At 41.2% G+C, this 15727-nt stretch overlaps 1 protein-coding gene across 3 annotated transcripts in view; it reads right to left on the bottom strand.

Annotated features, from left to right (window-relative positions):
* Positions 1-9932, bottom strand: part of PSPC1 (paraspeckle component 1) — a 73298-nt gene extending 63366 nt beyond the window's left edge. The window contains exons 1-3 of one of the 3 annotated variants that reach the window (XR_013975274.1): positions 9221-9932; positions 4189-4490; positions 1752-1847 (exon numbers count right to left, since the gene is read on the bottom strand). Coding sequence is in view for 2 of the 3 variants with exons in the window: in XM_080926397.1 (XP_080782523.1) it covers positions 1752-1847; positions 4189-4490; positions 9221-9589 (767 nt within the window). In the remaining variant the exon portion in view is untranslated. The remainder of the gene's footprint in view (positions 1-1751; positions 1848-4188; positions 4491-9220) is intronic. The other 2 variants (XM_080926397.1, XM_080926398.1) reach the window with 2 other exon arrangements.
* Positions 9933-15727: the final 5795 nt, after the last annotated feature.

Raw genomic sequence — 15727 nt, 5'->3', positions numbered from 1 at the left:
AGGCACCATACACTGCCTCATGGTAGGATCATGAAATAGATTCTATAAACATGAATTTATGAAATTTCCAAATAGTACCCAATTAATAATGAAACCATGATTCGAAATTACAAAATACAATGCTCCAATCTATGTTAATATTATTACCTCTCATAAAGACTTTTTGGTTTTCTTTTCTTTTCTACACATACTGAAACCTGCAACATACAAACCCAATGAGCCCTAAGTTACTAGTCATAGAATCAGTGATTTTCTGATTTTCTTAGTAATAAACGTTTTGCTAAGTGGCTGGACTAAAGGTAACAAACCAACTCACTCTACCTATAATTATATATTTAACATTTATGCCCACAAGACATCACCAGTCAACTATTTACTCTCAAATGTGTAGTAAATTCCTATTATAACATATAACTATGGCACTGGCACAACTATATATACTTCTTCAAAAATTAAATAATAAATGAACAAACAAATGCCTAATATAAAAAAAATAAAAAAATCAGTGACCTTGGTGGGGCATTCCTTTAATCCCAGCACTCAGGAGTTAAAAGGATCTATATAAGTTCAAGACCAGGCTGGTCTACACAGTGTGTTCCTGGCCACCGGTAGTTGAGTTCATATTTCAAAAAATACAATAAGCAAATAAGAGCTACGAATACAACTGAAACTCAAATGACATTTTCAATCATGCTCAACTATGAGTAGTTCCTGGTGAAAGTATTAATACTCGGACATTTCACATCTTACCTACAGAAACCTTACAATTGGAATTTTCATTATATTTGGGGTTAAAAGGAAGATTAGCTGATATGACTAAATTTCAAGTACTAATACAGAATGTTATCACAGAGCAAAAACAGGAAAGAGAAAAAAGGAAGGAAGGAAGGAAAGAAGGAAGGAAGGAAAGAAGGAAGGAAGGAAGGAAGGAAGGAAGGAAGGAAGGAAGGAAGGAAAGAAGGAAGGAAGGAAGGAACAAAGAATAATAGCACGGTGGTGCATAAATTTAATCCTAGCTTGGAGTCAGGCAGCTTGGTCTACAAAGTTCCAGCCATCTAGGGCTACACAGTGAAACCCAGACTCAAAGACAAAACAAAACCATCACAAGAAAATGTGGGAGGGGAGGTAGAGGAGGGAGAGCAGAAAAATGGCTAAGCACTTAGGCACTGTGCTCTTCTAGAGGACTAGACTCAGTTCGCAGTACCCATGCTGGGCAGCTAGCTCATCAACACCCTCCACTCCAGCTCTAAGGGCTCTACAAGCAAACTCCGAGCCAGCCATAACTACAGTGAGACTGTCTCTAAAAAGAAAGGAAGAAAGGAAGGAAAGAAGGAGGGAGGGAGAGAGGGAGGGAGGGAGGGAGGGAAGGGCAAGCAAAGAAAGAAGCTTTTCTAAGTAAAATTAGTATGTTTTAATCATGCATAAAAAGAGGAAATAAAGTGGCTAGTGAGATGGCTTAGCAGTTAACAATTATTACTCTTACAGAGGACCTAAGTTTGGCTCTCATAAATCAGGTCACAACCACCTCTTCTGACATCTGTGGCTCCAGCACACATGTAGTTTATATTTATATACACACACACACACACACACACACAGGCACACACATATACATAAAACTAAGTAGTTCTCTCAATAAAATAACATTCCACATAGACCAAACTGCTCTATCAGCCAGATTATATTCTAATAGTACTTCATAAAAAATACACCAAAGGCAATATATCTAAAATATATTAATCAAGTCTTACTTATGGTACTGTTGAGTTTTCTGCATTAGCTTCTCTGGTAAACCATCTTCATCATCAAACTGCTCCATGGGTTCTACAATGACTGGACGAGGTGTTCTAGATAAAAGTATAAAGGCATTAGTAAAAATTAATTTCGTGACTACAATTAACATCCTTTCCTAAATTTTTATAATAAAAATCTTCACTTAAAAATGTTAGTTGAGAAAAATGTATCGTGCATTCATAAATAAAAATTATGGAAGGCATGGTGGCCCACACCTATAATCCCAGTATTGCAGAGGAAGAGGCAGGAGAATCTGGGAGTTTGAGGCCAGCCTGGTCTACACAATGGGACCCTGACACTAAATTAGCTAATTAATTTTTTAAGATCTTTGTCAAAATAGGTAGGTATGGTTGCTGTGTTGGTTATTTGTGTACTTAAGACAAGCTAGAGCAAACTAAGAAAGAATCTGTAGTAGTTTAAATAAGCAAAGTTCCCCAGTCTTGGGTATCTGCATACTTGGCCCCTAGCTCTTAGCACTGTTCAGGTCAGCTTAAGAAGTATGCGCTTGTTAGAAGTAGGTTATGGAGCACTTTCAGAGGTTCAACAACTCCTAAAATTCCCTGTTTGCTCTCTCTTCTTTGCACTTGCAGTTCAAGATGTGAGTTTCCTGCTCAAACAGCCATGCCTTCTTCACTCCACCATCATAGAACTGATGGCTCCCTTTGGAACTGTAAGCCCAAATACATTCATTCTTTCCCAAGTTGCCTTGATCATAAGTGGTTTTACCACACCAATAGAAAAGTAACTATTATAGAATCTCAACTATGAACATGCCATCAACTGGCCTACGGCAAGCTTATGAAGCATTTTCTTGATGTGTGGGTGGTAAACCCCTGGACAGGTGGTCCTGGGATGTACCAAGAAACAAACTCAACAAATGCTGATAGCAATAAGCAGTGCTCCTCCACAGCCTCTGCTTCAGTTCCTATCTCCAGTTCCTGTCTTAATCTCCTTTCCTGGCTTCTCTTTATAATTGACCACAACTATAAACAGAAATAAACCTTTTCTCCAAATTGCTTTTGGTCAGTTTATTTTTCTGCAGCAACAGAAACCAAACAATAGCTTATATCTGAAATTCCAGTACTACAGATGCTAAGAAGGGATGAATGCCAGTCTTAGCTACATACACAGTATGTATAAACGTACAGCTCCTGATCAGCATGCAAAGTGAGACGTACTCTCAAGTAGCAATAGAGCAGATTTATGGGTTCAACCCCTAGCACACACAAAGGTGTTATCTGATCCAAATTTTATGTATATGGCTTCCTAGCTCCGTTCTTCAAACACTCAGATTTGTCTATTTCTCAGTCTTCCTCAGTCTAACAATATTGTTCAATTGTCTTTCTTTAAAAATTCTACAACAGAAGCTAGAAAACTAAGAGCACTGGTTACTCTTCCATATGACCCAGGTTCAACTAATTCCCAGAACCCAAATGGCAGCTCAAAAGCATCAACTCCAGTTCCAGAGAATCCAACACCTTCTTCTGTCTCCTCAGGCACTGCACACGTGATATAGAGACATGCACACACACAAAACATCCAAATAAAACCTTATTTTAATTTTAAAGATTTACTTATTTATTTAATGTACATGTTCTATCTACATGTATGTCTACATGACAGTAGAGGGCATAGATGATTGGGAGCCACCATGTGGTTGCTAGAAATTGAACTCAGGACCTCTGAAAGAGCAGACAAACCTAAGTAAGCTAAAAGCTAAGCAGACAAACCTAAGCTAAAAGTCATCTTAAACTACATGGCAAGTGGGCTACAGAAGAACCCATTTAAAATAAAATAGAGGGTGGGCTGGAAAGAAAACTCAGGATTTAAGAGCATTGGTGTTCTTTCATAGGACCCAGGTTCAATTCTGGACACCCACATGGCAGTTCACAACAGATCTAACCCCCTTTTCTGGCTCCAACAATAGGCATGCATGTGGTACAGAATACATGCAGACAAAACACACATACACATAAAATCAAAATTAAATAATGGTAGCTTACACCTGTAATCCTAGCTAACATTTAGGAAGCCAGAAAAACCTGACAAATATAAGAAAGCTTTTAAAAAATACTTCCTGATTAAGCAATTCAATTTTATTTTTTCAGTGGTAGGAAATGAACTCAAGCCTTTGCACATGCCAGCACTAAGCCTCACAGACCTACAATCCAATGCTGCATGCTCACCTTTAATCCCTTCACTCACTAGTCAGAGGCAGGTAGTTTCTGAGTTTGAGACCAGCCTATCTCTATAGTGAGCTCAGGGCCATGCAGAGCTACATGCACAGAGATCTTGTCTCAAAAGAATTAATAAAATTTAAAAACAAACAAAAAACAATTCTAAGCAAATACAAGTCCATATTTAAGTGGACAGAGGACAAGAGTTAAAACTTACGTTGTTAGCAAGAACGCCCCATCACCACATCTCTCCAGAGCCTTTCGAGCAGGAGGTTTTGCTGCAAATTCTACAAAACCTTTTCCTGTAGCTCTACCACGATCATCCACAACCACAACAGCTTTCTCTACTGGACCAAACTGGGAAAATGCTTGCTCTAGAAGCTCATTGGAAACAACTGGAGATAGGTTCTTGACTGTTAGGGCTGCTCCATGTGTAGCAAAGCGAATTCGGAGAGGTCTGCTCTTCAGTATGGTGCCATCCAACTCTGCTTTTGCAATTTCAGCCAATGTTCTGGATTCCTTTTTAGGAGGAAAAGTCAATTTTTAAAAAGTTGAGTAACAAGAAAATTAAAATAGTGGTTTGGCTCTAAGAGGACTGGGTATCACTGAGAAACAGATACTAAGGTCCCTTTCATCTTTAACTTTGGCATCACATAATTTACTATGTATTCAAAACATCATTGTGAACATTTTAAGTTTTAAAAAACCCACAGTCATTAAGCATTCAGAGCAGAGGAAGGTAGATCTCTAAGTTCAATGCCAGCATGGCTTTCAGAGAAAGTTCTAGGACAGTCAGGTTACACAGAGAAAACCGTCTTGAAATAGAAAAACATTTTTGAGAACAAGTATCAGTTTCTAGAACTACCATGAAAATAATATTTCTTCACACATAACTCATGGTTTGACACTAGTTGGTTGGTTCATTTATTTATGGGCTGCTTTTTGAGACAGCATAGGCTGGCCTCAAAGTTGTCCTTCCCCAACTCTACCCCCACAGACATCCCTGCTTTTTCGAGAGCCAAGACATAACCATGTGCTGCCATGCCTGGATGATACTACAACAAATCATATTTTTTAATGTCTTAAAGATTTACTTATTTTATGTATGTGAGCACACTGTAGCTGTCTTAAGGTTAGACATGACATCTTTAGTCCCAATACTCTTGAGAGGGAAAAGCAGGCATATATTTCTGTGTGTTCTAGACTAGACAGTGTTACATAGGAGACCTTGTCTCCAAAAATAAATAAATATTACCAAATAAAAAGAATTTCTATGAACTATGGAGACAGATCAGTAAGCAAAGACAACTTGCTGTGGAGCCTGGCAACCTAAACTGTATCCCTGGATCCACATAGTGGAAGGAAAGAAACGACTCCTACAGGTTGTCCTCTGACCTCTACATATGCTGTCACACACATGCACACATATAAATAAACAGAAGTAACAAAAGTGCTTTTTAAAAAAGGTATTTTAGGGGATTAAAAAGAGCAGCAGTTAAGAGCACTTCTTGTTGCTCTTTCAGAGGATCTGGATTTGGTTCCCAGCACCTACATAATGGCTTGCCACTATCTGTAATTCTAGCTGAAAAGAATCCAGTGCTTCCTTCTGTCCTCCATGGGCACAGGCACACAAAGGGTCTTTGCTACTTTGTTGGTTCTTTTTTGTGGCCCTTTATCTCCCAGGCTTCACTCCCTATCACTAGATAGAAAAGAAAGAATAGAGGGGAGACAGAAATAGAAATTCCTAAATCTAATTTCTTCTTTGAGCCCAACTACTAAGACACCACAACCAACTCCCCTGAACAACCAACAACTACAACCCTCACCTATGGAGGTTCCAGCATTTATATCCCTCGGAGAAGATCCCAGAATTCCAAATGTCACACAATCACAGAAACTATCTGCAGCTGGCAAAACTATGCCTCTGCTAGAGCAGGAGGCAAATTATAATCAGCTGCTGCAAACAGCCCTATAGCCCCACACCTATAAAAAGCACATTCTTACGCTATCTATTTTTTAAGGAAACCTTAAATCCAGACTTGTCACTACATATGGTGGGCATATACATACAGGCAAAGCATAAACACATATATTTTAAAGTTGAAGATAATACATTTTTTTGTTTTGATTTTTTAATACAGGGCTTCTGTTACAGGCTGCCTGGAGCTCACAGAAATCCATCTGCCTCTGCTTAGATTAAGTGCTAAGATTAAAGGCATGCAAAACTAACACCCACAGTGAGAGGAGAGCATTGGTTATAACTATAATCTCAACACTATGAAGGCTGGCTATGTACCTACCCTGTCTCCCTTAAAAAGGGGATTGGGAAATCTCTAGAAATACAAACCAGGCAAACTTCATATCAGTTTTATAGCCATTCTACCATATACTTACAATAGATGTACAATACACTGTATATAAATATTTATATTCACATCTACTATACAATCATATGTATTTCCAATTGAAAAATAGACTTGGGCTGGAGAAATGGCTCAGTGATTAAGAGCACTGACTTCACTCTTCCTAGAGGTCCTGAGCTCAAATCCCAGCAACCACATGGTGGCTCACAAACCACCTATAATGAGATCTGATGCCCTCTTCTGGTATGTCTGAAGACATTGACAGTGTATTTTTATGTAATAAATCTTAAGAAAAATATACTTAAGCAACACTTAGAATTTATAAATTTACCTGCTATTCACAGAATTCAGATTATACTGTAACATTACCTAAAAAGTCAAATTTCTGTAAGTTAACTCCTAATTTCCAATTAACAGGTCTTTTTATTCCTACACAAAAAAACTCTGGATGCCAGGTTTAGAGAGGAACATGTCGCCCATCCCACCCTGCATTCTGCTTTTCAGACAGGGTCTCTCTATTTAGTCCTGGCTGTCCTGAAACTTGCTATGCAGACCAAACTGGCCTGGAACTCACAAGAGATCATCCTGTCTCTACCTCCCCAGAGCTAGGATCAAAAGTGTGTGCCATCATACCCAGCTGACAGGAGTTTGTCCTACAGGAGCAAAGAGCAGTCTGTTCATTTACTACTTTCTAATTCCAGATTGGAAGGGAATGTTCTAGACAGTGGCTTTATTTTTTTAAAAGATTTATTAATGTATTATGTATACAGCATTCTGCCTGCATGCCAGAAGAGGCCACCAGATATCATTATAGATGGTTATAAACCATCATGTGGTTGATGGGAATTGAATTTAAGACCTCTGGAAGAGTAGCCAGTGAGTACTCTTAACCCCTGAGCCATCTCTCCAGCCCCAAGACAGTGTTTCTTTGTGTAGCATTGGCTGTCCTAGAGCTAGATCTGTAGATCAGGCTGGCCTAGAACTAGAGATCCTCTAACTCAGTCTACACACAACACACACAAACACACACCTAGTGGTGGGACACATTCTAGTCCCTTAACCCCAGGAAACAGAAGTAGATGGGTCTGTAAAATTGAAGCCAAGCTGGTCTACAAGATGAGTTCTATGCCAGCCAGAGCTGCAATAACCCTGTCTCCAAGGTAGCGGGTGGGGAGGATTTATCATAAGACAAGCTATTGCTTTGTCTCTTAAAGTGAAGTAAAAGTATTTAAGGCTGGATAGACAGACAGCTTGGTGGCTAATGGCACCTGGTTCACCTCCCATCAAAGTTCACAGTTCTATTTTTTTCACAATTGTCTGTAATTCCAGTTCCAGGGAATCCAATGCCTGCTTCTAACATACATGCAGGCAAAACACAATACCCATAAACGTACAAAAAAATTAAACCAAATGTTTTCTAGATAAATAAATTTGTAATATATACTATATATTTAACATTAATTCTAAGAAAATTTTCCAGTCTCAGTATCTTGCATTTATTCTTCAAGACACTTACATATTCAAGTATTTGTCTCAAATATAATCAATTATAGTCAAATTTTCTATATGTTAATTTTCTCTATATATTAAATCTACATCAACAAAATCTTGAAACTCAAGAATCTCACCCACTGGTGGTGGCACTGTCCTTTAATCCCAACACTTGAGAGTTCCAGGACAGCCAAGACTACACAGAGAAACCCTGTCTCAAAACACACTCACTAGATGGGCTACAGAGATGGCTTATCATCTGCACACGTGCTGCTCTTGAGGACTCAGGTTCAATTCCTTGCTTTGCACCCATGACAGGCAGCCCACACTGGCCTGTAGTTCTAGTGGCATCCTACCCTTTCAGTCTTTAGCCCTAGAGAGCGCCAATACTCATGCTCATATACCAACACACATGCACAAATAAATAACAAAAAAATTTTTCATTAAAAAAAAATAAAAATAAGAAGGCTCCAATAGAAAGTTTCTCCAAGCCCTCTCACTGGCATGTCCATAATTCCAGTACACACAAGACCAGAGTCAGGAGGTTCCCGAGTTTCAGTCCAGCCAGGATATATATACTGAGGCTATCTCAAAAATGTATTAAAACTTATACGAATTCAATTAGCATATCAGACATAAGCTAGTCAGTGGTAGCGTACGTTCGACTCTGATGCCACACCTCGGCAGAGGCAAGGAGATCTGAGTTTGAGGCCAGCCTGGTCTACTGAGTTCCTTGACAGCCAAGGCTATATAGAAAATCCCTGTCTTGAAAAAAAAAAAAAAAATGAATGAATAAATGAATGAATAGTGCTTCAAGCAGATAAACGGCATATTTTTTACATAACTGGAATTTCTTTCTTTACTTAAATGTAAGAGGGTATAGAGTATTTTAATTCTAGAATAAGTCAAGTACACTGTAGCACCCACCCTCGGTCCCAATTACTCCCAGGAGTTTGCAGACCTGAATGGCTTAGGGTGGACATCAGACAAGGCAGATACACAAGGCGAGTACGTGCTAAGATGCTGGAGAAGGAACCCTGGGCCTTGAGCATGTTAATACTAGGCCAGGCTCTGCCACTGATATACAGCACCCAGTCCTTCAAGGCACATCTCCTTGAAAGCAAAAGGAAGATATAGATCATTCTTTTAAGGGAACAAGTCCGCTTCGGAAATTCAAGTTCATTTCCCAATTCACCTCGGGGACGACAAAATTTTGCCCCGCAAGATCATCAATTCAAACGCCTCCTTGACCCCGCCCCCTGCGACCTCAGCGGGCTCGCGAAAGTAGCCCGCGGCGACCAGCTTCCAGCGAGCACAGAAGCCCTGCGGCTCCCTCACGCCAAAGCGCAGCCCCCGCAGCTTTTTTTGTTTCCTCCCGCCCCGCCGCAGACTCACCAGGCGGATGAAGCCGAAGCCTCGGTCGCGGTTGATGAAGACCTCGCTGGGTTCACCGTAGCGCTCAAAGAGCCGCTTGAAGTCCTCCTCCGTGATGTCGGTGGGCAGGTTACCGACGAAGAGGCGGCAGCGCTGCGTGTACGTCTTCTCGCCCGGCTTGAGGAAACTCTTGATGTCGATGGTGAAGCCCATCTCCTCGTCCGGGTGCTCCTCCGAAGGAACGGGTGGCGGCGCCTGCTCGCCGGCCAGCGTCAGCGCCATGGCTGCGGCGGCCACGGGTTCGTTCTCTCCGGCCGCCGACTCCATGGCGCGAAGACGGACCGGGTTTTTCTCAATGCGTACTTGCTTCAGGTTTCCTCTCAGCATCATTTTAGCAAGTTCGCTTGGGATGCTGGATGCGGCCTAGACGTCAGTGTACACACGTTTCCACATGTATCTATGGAAACGAAGCAAGGAAAGCCAGGTAAAGGAGCGGAGCCCAGCCTCCCCGCAATCACGCCCGCGGTGGCCGAAAGCTCAAAATGGCGCTGCTTCCAACTGCAGTTGGAAGAGACGCGGGCAAGAGTCCCGCCCCTCCGCGGCGCGCCTGCGCAAATCCCGTACCCGCGAACCGTTTGCTAGCATGGCGCGTGCGCACACTGTGGCGAGCACTGGAGTCCACTCCTAGGGACAGCGCGACCTAGGATTGTGTAGACTATTGGGGGAGGGGGTTGTTTTGTTTTCTTTCTTTTTGCAACTGAATGTGTATGGACGTATATATCAGAGACTGGCCTTGGCTTTTGATACTCCAGCCTCAGCCCTGAGACACCTAGGTCAGGCACTGCATTTGAGGAACAAAATATATGTGTCCTGTAAGGTATGAAAATAGAATAATTTAGGGAATGTATTTGCCCTTTTAAATAAATCACGGCAACTGTCATTGAATGGGAAAAAGAAAACTTGCGTGTTGTCAGCACTGGGTAGACTAGGGAGGGAAGATGTGCAATTCAAGGTCAGCCTGGGCTACACGAGGTGGTATTTTAAAAAGATAAAGAAAAACTGCTTCCTTTTAATTATTTTTTTATTTTATTTTATTTTTATCTTTTATTTATTTATTTATTTATTTATTTATTTATTTATTTATTTATTTATTTTGGAGATAGGGTTTCTCTGTATAACCCTTGCTGTCCTGGAACTCAGAGGTAATAGCATTTAATAAAATAATTTCTCCAGCCAATTAAAAACACCTTCTCACAGGTATGGTAGCTTTCACCTGTAATCCTAGCTAGCATTTAGGAAGCCAGAAAAGCCTGACAAAAATAAGAAAGCTTTTAAAAAACATATTTCCTGATTAAGCAATCCAATTTTATTTTTTCAGTGGTAGGAAATGAACTCAAGCCTTTGCACATGCCAGCACCATGCCTCACAGACCTACAATCCAATTTTCTGAAACAACTGTGGTTTTGTTCCGTTTGATCTATGTAACACACACAGTCCTGGAAATCTCTACATAGACAAGGCTGACAAAGCTAACTCAAAGAGATCCTTGTGCCTTTGTTTTCGGCCCCACTGCATCTGCCTGCCAAGAGCTGTGTTGAAAGATTCACACCACCCTGGCTGTGTTGTGGATTGTTAACTTCAGAGAAGAATTCCCTGAAATAGATTATAAAATTAATACAATCAGACCATTAACTGCCATGGACCAGACACTAGACTTAATTATCACAAACTTATTCTGTAAGGATTCGGGTTTAAGTTTAAGATATATGGGCAATTCTGAATCTCTCACCTGCCATATTCAAGGTGACTCGCCAAAGACCATAAAAAGGAACTGAACTCACAAACTAAGTAAACATTTTCTTTTTTACAGTATGAACTCAGGAGCTGGAAAGATGGCTCAACTGTTAAGGCACAAGTTGTGCTTGCAGAGGACCTGACTTTCAACTCCAACATGGCTGCTCACAACCCAGTTGTACAGATCTGATAGCCTCTTCAAGCCCTGGGCATGAGGCACACACCTGACACGCGTACATACAGGCAAAACATTCATACTTACAAAATAATTTTTTTAATTGGGAAAAATATGAAACCGCTTCTTAAATGGTAAAGTAAAATGAAAATCTTTTGTGCAAACCCTTCCTAGGAGCTTTATTTGTTCCTAGCAGGGTCTCTTATACTTTAGGCTGAGATTGGCCTTGAAATTATGAAGCTATACCTTCATCATTCAAGTACTGGAATCATGAATGTGTCACCATACCTAGCTACAACCGGTAAAGAGATGCTGTAATTTTTTTAAAGATAGGATTTCTCTGTATATCTCTGGCTGCCCATGAACTCCCTGTGTAAACCAGGCTGGCCTCAAACTCAAGAGATCCATCTACCTCTGCCTCCCAAGTGCTGGGATTAAAGGCATATTTCTAAAGGTAACAGAAACAGAGACAGTTTATTAAGAAATAAAAAGGCGGTAGGGCATGGTTCTTAGGAAGCAGAGGAGGACAGATCTCTGTGAGTTGAAGGCCAGCCTAGTCTTCAGAGCCAGCTTCAGGACAGCAACAGCTACACACAGAAGCCCTGTCTCAAAAAAACAAAAAACAAAACAAACAAACAAAAAAAAAAAAGACAGAAAGAAAAAAAAAAAAAAAAGAACAGGGCACTGCCAAAGATCAGAGTGGGAAAAGACATGCTCATAAAGCTAAGTAACATATTATTGTGGTCACATACTCTCCAAAATAAAACTACTGGTAGAAGTGGCACAGTGACTCACAAAGCTCCGTGGTAGCTGGGCAGGCATGGTGGCATACACCTTTAATGCTGGCACTGGGGAGGAAGAGGCCTGTGGAACTGTCAGTTCCTGGTCAGCAAGGACCAAAAGAGACATATGAAACTGTGCCAGTACTAGTGAGTCTGCAACTACCAAGACAATGTTTATCAAGCCTGATAGACTTGTAAGAGGGTGAAGGTAACTTAAGTTACTGCTAAAGTCAGGCCCAGTGCCTCACCGTGGTCATCCTTACTTAGAAGGCTGAGAGAAAGGGACCACTGAGACCAGACAGCCTAGGCCACATTTAGGGCAGCTGGGGCTACATTGTCTCAGGAAATAAACAAAGCTGAAGAGACGGCTCAGAGGTTAAGAGTGCTGACTACTCTTCCAGAGGACCTAGGTTTAGGCCCCAGCACCCATGTGGCTCATGACTATCTGCAATTCCAGCATTGGAACACCAGCTCTGGCTTCACAGGCATGCATATGGTACATAGACATACAAACATACAGGCAAAACACCTCTACACTGAAAAATAAAATAAATCAACAGGGAAGATAAACACTATCCTGTTGCAGTAAATATTAAAAAATAGAAAATCAGTTTATCTCTTTACCGGCCCTGAGGTCTCACTCCTCAGGCCCGGTTTTAGTTCAGAGCCCCACGCACCTCTGGAGCCTGGTCTGAGCCACCAACATGGCCCAACTCGTCCACGCAACTTCCTCCCCTGGGTGGTTTTCTACCACCTATTCTCCACCTCTGTCCCGGGGTATTTCTGTACCTCAAAATCCCACACAAACACAACTCTACAGCCTGATAGCTTTTCATATAGGTTTATATATTCAACTCTCAATCCACAAATCCTCTACACAACAAGATTGTATCAAATAGACAAAGATACAAACTCCCCTTCTATACAAGATATTAGACCTGTAAAACCCTTAAAGTTCATAGCTACTTAACGCCAATAAATCCCACCTGGGTCCAGCTTGTCCTTGGGAAGCTCCATGTTGCCACGAACTCTAACCTCCGTCATCTCACCTCCTCCAACCTCTCAGCCTTCTCTACTTTCCTCGCCCTGCGCAGTCACTGGCTTTCCTTTTCTTTACTAATTAAAATGGGAAGTTTCAGTTGGAGTCGAGTGACTATCTTGCCCTTCTTGGGGAAGTGGAATTAACATTAAAATACGAACAGCTTCAGGACTGATAGCTATCCAAATTAAGTAAAAAGTGCTGAAGAGATGGCTCAATAATTAAGAGCACTATGTGCTCTTTCAGAGGTCCTGAGTTCAATTCCCAGCACCCACATGGTGGTTCAACCATCTGTAATGGGATCTGATGCCCTCTTCTAGCATCTGCTACATGTACACGACCATGCCAGGTTCTAATTCCCCAACTACCCTCTACATTTCTCCGTCTGCTCCAGATTCCTCCACCCCTTTCGGTTGCTCCAAAGACTTTAGTGAACTGAGTCTTCAGAAACTATCAGCAAAATCCTCCAGCCTCATTTTTTTTTTCCTGATTGTCCTGTGCCTTCTGCTTTAATGGTAGTTTGTCTCCTTGGAGGACTACTTGTATCTCTCTATAAACTACCGAGTGTGGTTGCAGATTACCCATCTGTAATCAGCTTTTGACAGGCTGAGATGGGGGTTGGGGGGGGGGGGACAGACATGTACAGCCATCATAGAGGACAGAGAAAATTCCCATCCAAGATGGACAAAGATAAATTAGCAGTGAGGTGGTACACTTTAATCCCAGCACCTGGCAGGCAGAGGCGGGTGGATCTCTGAGTTCAAGAACAGCCAGGGTTAAACAGAAAAACCATCTAAGAAAAAATGATTAATTAATTTATAGATAGATGTTTTATATTTCATGTCACAGGACTTAGGTGTGAAAATATATTGTTTCTCAGCTTTTAGACCATTTGTTTCCTTTTTCCTTTGATAAAAATTCCAAGTCACAAAAGTTCATTCTAACATCGTCCTGTGTCTGGCTCTCTTCCTCCCTTAATTTGTACAATATCTATTAATACAAGTATCTTGTGAGGCCGGCACATCTATATCCTCTCCTTTCCTAAACTGTTTATGCAGTTATCTTCTTCCCCAGAGTATCTTCTCTATTCCATCATTTGTACCTAATAACATCCAGTCTTCCCGTTCCCCCACCCACAGAGGAAAGGACACATTACCAGGACCAGCTTGCAGCCTCCCACTCTTCTCTTCCTGACCCTGTGAATAAAATGCCAACATTTTCTCTATGGCTAGTTGGGCAGTTAATCTACCTGATCTAAACTGAGCAATTCTTGATCTGTTCTGGAGCTATTGTTCACCTAGATGGCATATAAGCACTGTCAAGCTTAATGAGTCAGGGGCTGGGTATGACAAAGATTGCCGGTACTCCCAGCACCTGGGATTGGAGGTTAAAGGGTCAATTCAAAGTCATTCTCTGCTTCCTGGCAAGTTCAAGAACTACATAAAACTCCCACCTTTTTTTTTTCCAAAGTCTTTTTTGAAATTATTTATTTTATGTATATGCATACACTGTCCTTGTCTTCAAATACTCCAGAAGAGAACATCAGATCGCATTACAGATGGATGTGAGTCACCATGTGGTTGCTGGGGATTGAACTCATGACCTTTTGGTAGAGCAGTCCTGCCCTTGCTCGTATTTCTATGTCTACTAGACCAAGTCCTTGGTGTTTTGTTTGTACATATATATGCCTGGTGCCCAAGGAAGATAGAAGGAGGGTATGAGATTCCCTGGAACTGAGTTAGAAAGCAGTCAACAGCCAAGCAGGTTTTGGAAATCAAACCTAGGTCCTCTGGAACAGCAGCCAGCTCACTCTCACTCGCTCTCTCTCAATAAAGATTTCTTTATTTATTTTATGTGAGTATACTGTCACTGTCCTCAGACACACCAGTAGAGGGTGTCAGATCTGAGCCACCATGTGGTTGCTGGGAATTGAACTCAGGACCTCTGGAAGAACAGTCAGTGCTCTTAACTACTGAGCTATCTATCTCTCCAGTCCCCCAGCAGCCAGCTCTCTTAACCACTAAGCCACCTCTCCAGCCCCGGTCCCTAGTACTTTTTTGTTATTTTGTCTTTTTTTCCCCTGGAGCTGAGGACTGAACCCAGGGCCTTCTGCATGTTTGGCAAGTGCTCTACCACCGAGCTAAATCCCCAACCCCTGTCCCTGGTACTTTTAGAAAATAAGAAAGTAAGCTGGGTGGTAGCAGCACACAACTGTAAAAACATCAGCACTTGGGAGACAGAGACAGGTAGATTTTTGAGTTTGAGGCCAGCCAGGACTACAGAACAAATTCCAGGATGGCTAGAGATATACAGAAAAGCCCTGTCTCAAAAACTTAATATTAAAATTTAAAAACGTGTTTATTTGGAAGTATCCATAAAGATAACGAAACAGCGGCAATTTTTATGACTACAGAACAATAATTATTTTAATATAAGCTGCATCAGGGACAACTGAACCTGGGGGGGGGACTACTATCTCTAGATATAACTAATTTGTCCTGTGTACCAGCAAAGACCTGCTTTAAATCTTCATGCCAATTTACAATCCCCAAACTGTACCAGACAAGGTTGGTGGTACAGTTAGTTAATACCACCAGAACAGAGCTATGCAAAACTATATCAGTAGTGTTAGCTATACATAATGACAATTCAAAAACAAATCTTACAGTCTTACATTTAAATATTTTTTTCTTTAAAAGGGGCAAGTTTTCAATAGCGGTGGTCTTAAATGTTATATG

The sequence above is a fragment of the Micromys minutus genome, assembly GCF_963924665.1.
Source record: "Micromys minutus genome assembly, chromosome: 12".
Taxonomy (NCBI): domain Eukaryota; kingdom Metazoa; phylum Chordata; class Mammalia; order Rodentia; family Muridae; genus Micromys; species Micromys minutus.
Note: the sequence above shows the minus strand (reverse complement) of the source record. Positions and strands in the feature narration are given on the sequence as shown.